This window comes from Trichechus manatus, unplaced genomic scaffold (assembly GCF_000243295.1).
Source record: "Trichechus manatus latirostris isolate Lorelei unplaced genomic scaffold, TriManLat1.0 scaffold00061, whole genome shotgun sequence".
NCBI lineage: Eukaryota > Metazoa > Chordata > Mammalia > Sirenia > Trichechidae > Trichechus > Trichechus manatus.
The window spans coordinates 15,281,418-15,287,304 of record NW_004443997.1 but is presented as its reverse complement, the minus strand read 5'-3'; the positions used below and the strand labels follow the sequence as shown (position 1 = coordinate 15,287,304).

At 51.9% G+C, this 5,887-nt stretch overlaps 1 protein-coding gene across 1 annotated transcript in view; it reads left to right on the top strand.

Annotated features, from left to right (window-relative positions):
* The first annotated feature begins 5,581 nt into the window (after window positions 1-5,581).
* Window positions 5,582-5,887, top strand: part of MORN3 (MORN repeat containing 3) — a 10,675-nt gene continuing 10,369 nt past the window's right edge. Inside the window, exon 1 of the mRNA XM_004379142.2 lies at window positions 5,582-5,804. Within this exon, the coding sequence (XP_004379199.1) occupies window positions 5,631-5,804 (174 nt within the window). The 5' untranslated portion in view covers window positions 5,582-5,630. The remainder of the gene's footprint in view (window positions 5,805-5,887) is intronic.

Here is a 5,887-nt window from a genome sequence, read left to right as displayed (position 1 = left end):
GGGGCAGTTCTTCTCTGTCTTATAGGGTAGCTGTGAGTCGGAATAGACTCATGGCAAAGGGTCTTTGGCCAGTGCTAGATGGTTTCTCAACTTGCAATCCAAAAGCACCTTAGATGAGACAAGAAGAGACACCGTGGACATCAATTACAGCCTAACAGAAGAGAGAAACATAGGCCCAAGGAAGGAAATATAAATGATGTGATAAATGTGGAAATTAGCCAAACTCCCTTTCTGGAGGAGATGAGGACAACGGAGCGTGCACAGATAATCAGAGACAAGTCAGTCGAAACGAGATTTTTATTTTATTTCTGAGATTGGCAAAGAGCTGTTAAAACAAAAATACCCAATGTGGGCTGAAAAATACCCAATGCGGGCTGGAGGGACAAAAGGAGGAGGTTTAAGGTAACAGGGCCGGGGACGGACCTGTGAAACAGGAGATGGAGCCAGATGCTCCACGCTGCCGGAGACACCACTCGAGGCAGAGAGAAACCCCAAACCAAACCCATTGCCATCAAGTCAATTTCCACTCATAGCGGCCCTGCAGGATGAATAGAATTGCCCCATAGGGTTTCTAAGGCTGTAATCCTTACGGAAGCCAACTGCCACAGCTTTCTCCCTCACAGCGGCTTTGACCTTTTGGTTAGCAGCCGAGCACTTAACCACCACGCCACCAGGGCTCCTTAGAGGCAGAGAGAAAACCAAACCAAACTGGCTGCTGTCCAGTCGATTTCGACTCATAGCGAGCCCATAGCAACCCTACAGGACAGAGTAGAACTGCCCTATAGGGTTAGAGGCAGAGAGAGAGGGTAAGAAATACCCGGCTACTCGCTTCCTCCCATCCTTCACTCAATTTCCTACTCGCGTCTCCCACTGTCTAAATGCAGCCGGAAGTCAATTGACCGGGTGACCTGAGAAACGCAGCCGGCAGGAGGCAGCCCTGCTGCAAAACAGAGCAGAGCAGGACAAGCGCCAAGAGTAGATCTAAGGACAAACGAGCCAATGACTGGCACACTTACGTCGTTCCATTCAACAAATACTAAGTACATGCTAAGGGCAGGACTGTGCTAGATGTTGGGGGTACAGCCCGAATAGCACAGGAAAAACACAGTTTGGGGCAAGATAGAATTGCTTCTGGACACCTGGGGTAAGCCTCCACCCAGGAAAACGCAGTTCCTCAGGGCTGCCTCTAGCTGGAGACCTTAACCTAAGGACCTGGACTCCTGGAGGGGTGAGGTCCTGAAAGCACAGTCATTCATTCATACGTTTGACAAATATTTACTGAGCAACCTACTATGTGCCAGGCACTCTTCTAGGTCCTAGGGAGAGAGCAGTGAAACAAGCACAGAAAGTCCTGTTTTTAACAGTGGCAAAATGCCAGTAATTGTTCGATATAGGCAGAGATTGTACTAGGTGTTTATTGTACTGTTATTTAAACTTGTCTGTATTTTCATTCCACAGAGAGAGACAAGAAACAAGGTGTGTGTGTGTGTCTGTGTGGGTGGGTGTGTGCGCGCGTGCATATATGATGGTGTTAAGTGCTAAAGAGAGCATAAAATGGGAATGGGCTGGGAAGTATATATATATTTATACTAAAATTTATATATAAATTTTGGAGCCCTTGGTGGCACAGTGGTTAAGAGCTTGGCTGCTAACCAAAAGGTCGGCAATTTGAATACACCAGCTGCTCCTTGGAAACCCTAAGGGGCAGTTCTACTCTGTCTTTATAAGGCTTAGGAGCTCCACACCCCAGAGAAGGTGGCATTTGACTGAAGTCCTGAAGGAGAGGAGAGAATGCTTCAGGCTGCTATCTGGAGGAAGAGGTGTCCAGGCAGCTGGCAAAGAAGAGGCAAAGGCTCCGAGGCACGAACAAACCCATCGTTTTCCAGGAACAGCTAGGAAGCGAGTGTGAGGCTGGAGTAGAGGGAGGCTGGGTATGAGGAGCAGGGGTCAAGGTCAGACAGGAAAGTGGAGGGGGCAGGTCACACGTGGGGAGCTACTGAAGGTTGTGAGAGGAGGACTTAAGTATATGTAAAATGTATGCATCTTCCAACGGAGGCCTGGGGGTGCAGTGGTCAAGAGCCGAGCTGCTAACTGAAAGTTTGGCGGTGGGCCAGCCAGCCGCTCCACAGGAGAAAGATGTGGCAGAACCCACCAGCCGCTCCACAGGAGAAAGATATGGCAGTCTGCTTCCGTAAAGATTACAGCCTTGGGAAATTGTATGACGCAGTTCTACTCTGTCACATAGGGTCACTATGAGTCGGAATCCACTCCATCGCCATCGGTAAGCATCCTCCAAGGAGTGGAGGGTCTATAGCTTGCCTCAGATTTTCAAAGGCGTTCCAGACCCCCACAAGACTAAGTAAGAACTGAGTGATAGTTTCCCCTTAAAATTTTGCAGTTTTGTCTTTGCGGCTTGTAGAAAAGCCTTTAACCCCTTTCCTGCCTGCTTCGCGCATTGTATTTGCCCTGGGGAACCCCAAATGGGGATGGGTGGGGGTGCCCTCGGCTTGCCCACCAGTCTTCAGCCACCAAGCCGTAGAGCAGATGGCACTTGACCTCCAGAGCCCGAAGACGTCCTTCCCTGCCGCCTGGAGATTTGCAGGAGTCCCCACTCGTCGCCCGGCGAGCGCTCAGCCTCGCGGCAGGAAGGGGCGGGACGGGTGAGTTCCTTTGCTGGGGTTCCATGTTGCCATAGCAACCCCGGCCGGGTCTGCGGAGAGCGAGCGCAAGTGGCTCGGACTGGGGGCGAGAGCCTGCGAGCCACCGCGCCCGCCCCGGGACCTGGGTTCAATGTTCCGCGACAGGTGAGCGCAGGGGAGCAGGCGCGGGTGGGGCGGGGGCTTCCTCCCATTGCTGTAATTATTGTTATTAATATCAAAACAAGCTGGCAGAGTCCGCGGGGACTGAACTGCAACTCAAGGCCTCCTTTTCTTATCAATAGCTTGAGTATTAAGACCTCAACCTCCTCCTGAGTTTAACGTATGTCCCCAGAAGTGTGGGATGGGGGATGAATTTAAGTGTTACCGACAAGGCTTTCAGCAACGCCCTACGACACTGTGAGAACCTTATTCGTTTCAGGGTGCTCTTACAATTCTGAGTAAGCCAAGGAGAAAGTGTCAGTTTGGGGCTAATAAGGCATTAACACCTCTCAACATTTGCTCATCTCTCTCTTTTTTGTTTTAACTCGTGTCTAGCTAAGACCTAAGCATTGGTTTCTTTCTTTTTTATTGTTGTAAAAATATATCGAACAAAACATTTGCCCTTTTAACATTTTTTACATGTACAATTTAGTGACTTTAGTTACTTTCGTTATGTCGTGTGGTTTCTTTTTTAACGTTTTTATTTTTACGGTTACTTTCGCCCTAGGGCACCTGATGAATTGGTTTTCCATTCATAGTAATGATATGTAAAGTCTCCTTTTTGATAGATGTATTATTTTCTTTAAAGCAAGATCATTTAAATGTAAAGATTAATAATAGTACAGTTAGTACTTGGAAAAAAATCATCAAACTTAGGACCTGAGGCTGCCCCGCCCCCACCCCCCACCCCAGCTCTTGCTGTTTGCTTTGCCCGGGGTATCCTTTCCCTTATTCCTAGGCATGATTGTCCAGATATTTATAACAACCAATATAGTACAGGCTGCAGAACTGGGTCAGACTCCTGGGGGCCTCTGCTGTAGCCAGGGTTTACCCTGGGGTGGGTGGGGTGTCTTTCAACTGCAAGTACCACCCCAGGTTGGAAAGAGATCTGGAAATGGGAGGGGCACAAAATGGCAGAGGCAGGAGGAGAGGAGGAAGAGGGTAGAGTCAGGAGCCACTTGGCTGTCCTTGGTTGAGGGCCACTATGTGCTGAGCTCTGGGTGTGGTGGCGCCACAGATAGGAGACCCAGTACCTGCCCTCTAGCAGTGGCTTCTGTTGGAGGTGAAGGGCAGAAAGGACCGGCAGCTTCCAATCCCAGGCATTCCCAAAGAAGGTGCAATTTAGGCTGGCCTTATAGGAGTGCCTGGGTGATGCAAATGGTTAAGCGCTCAGTGACTAACTAAAAGGTTGGCAATTCAGATTCACCCAGAGGTAGCTTGGAAGAAAGGCCTTGGCAGCCTGCTTCTGAAAGGTCACAGCCATTGTAGCACACTTTTACTCTGAAACACATGGGGTCGCCATGAGTTGGAATCGACTCGCCGACATTCAGTTTGGTTTTCGGTGAAGAACGTATAGGACTACTGCAAATGCAGACTGGCAACACCAGTGTTTGGCAGACGTGAAATCCTTCCATAGTGCTGCCCCAGCTCTCCCCCTCCAGCACCCCAGACTTCCCCACAATCCAGCAAATAAAGGGTGGGTGCAGGACCAGCAATATAATGTGCGGGGCCCAGTGCAAAATTAAAATGTGGGGCCCCTTGTTCATAAATTATTAAGAATTTTGAAACAGTGACATCAGAGTCCCAAATCATGCACAAGTCAGAGCCCATAAAGCCAGCCCTGGTGGGTGGATGCCGGGAACACCAGAACCTGCTCAGCCCAAAAGTCATTCTGATTGTTTAGTACCGTGCATGCTGATGGTTACACATATGTTTACTTTTGCCCCTGCTGCTGATGACCCTGGAGTGTGTGTGGAACTCCCCAACCCACGGAGGAGGCTAGCTGGTATTTGCTGGGGGGAAGCAAGGGTCTCTGGGATTTGGAGAGGACCCACTCTATCACCCTGCACAAGCCCCCTGGAGACAGACAGACGGACAGACATGAATGTCTACACTGGAGACCCTGGGGACATGAGGAACACAGAGGGGGCAGTCCCTGGACCACCCTGCATCTCTCTGCAGCTCCACCAGGAGGGCCAGGAGGACAGCCTTATCTGATGGGGAGATCTAACCAGGTGATGGGAAAATCCTAGGAGATCAGAGGTAGAAAAGTGACCAGCCTTCTGGCATGCCTGGGATTGTCCCCAATTTAGTGCTAAAACCTGGGGTCCCAGGAAACCCCCCCCCCAGGTCCTGGGCACACCGGGATTTATTGACCAGGCTCTCCTGACAGCTCAGAAACCCCTGCAAAGTCAGCCTCTGGACTCCACCACCATCCCATCTACCAGACGGGTGACAGAGGACCAAGGGAGCTAAGTGCTGGGTGCTGGGCTGGGGCATCCCTGCAGGCTGTGCCAGTAGCCAGCATGGCCTGGAGGCCTGGAGTGGATCCCAGTGCTCCCCAAGGCCCAGCCCCTCCCCCTAGGGGTCCCCAGGCCAAGCACCTGCCCAGGGCCAGCTTGCTCTTATTGGCTGTGCTGGTTAGTCAGTAAGTGACTGTCACCCCTGCTGTGGGCAACTTTTTCCTGATGCCATCACAAACTCCCTGCTTTCCTGGGGCTCCCAAGTGATTATGCCATCAGACCCCCGGGACAGGGTGCCCAGGAGGAGGTAAGGGAGGGGATAGCCGAGGGTCAGTCCAGCGAAAAGGGTCCCCACCAAGGGCTGTTCATCTGCCCCTGGGACTGGGAACACACACATGACTCGTACCCCTTGAGCTCAGCAGGCACCTCCTGGGAAGTCCCCAGGATCCTGGACACTACGTGAGTGCACAGGGTCCCTGATGTCCCCAAACCCCCTGCCAGTGCCTGTGGCCCCACCAAAGCAGCCAACATGCCCATAACCAAGTGCCCCGAGAAGTCACAGCCCCTGTGGAAGGAGTGGGACCAGAAGGCCCAGAAGAACGGGCCGAGGCACCAGGTATACGCTGTCAATGGCGACCGCTACATGGGCGAGTGGAAGGACAACATGAGGCACGGTGAGTGGGGGGAGCTCGGGGGCGGGCGAGTGTGGGGTCTGAGCCAAGATGGATGCCAGGGCCAAGAAAGCAGCATGTAGCAGCCCCTCAGGGTGCACGAGGTGGGTCCCTG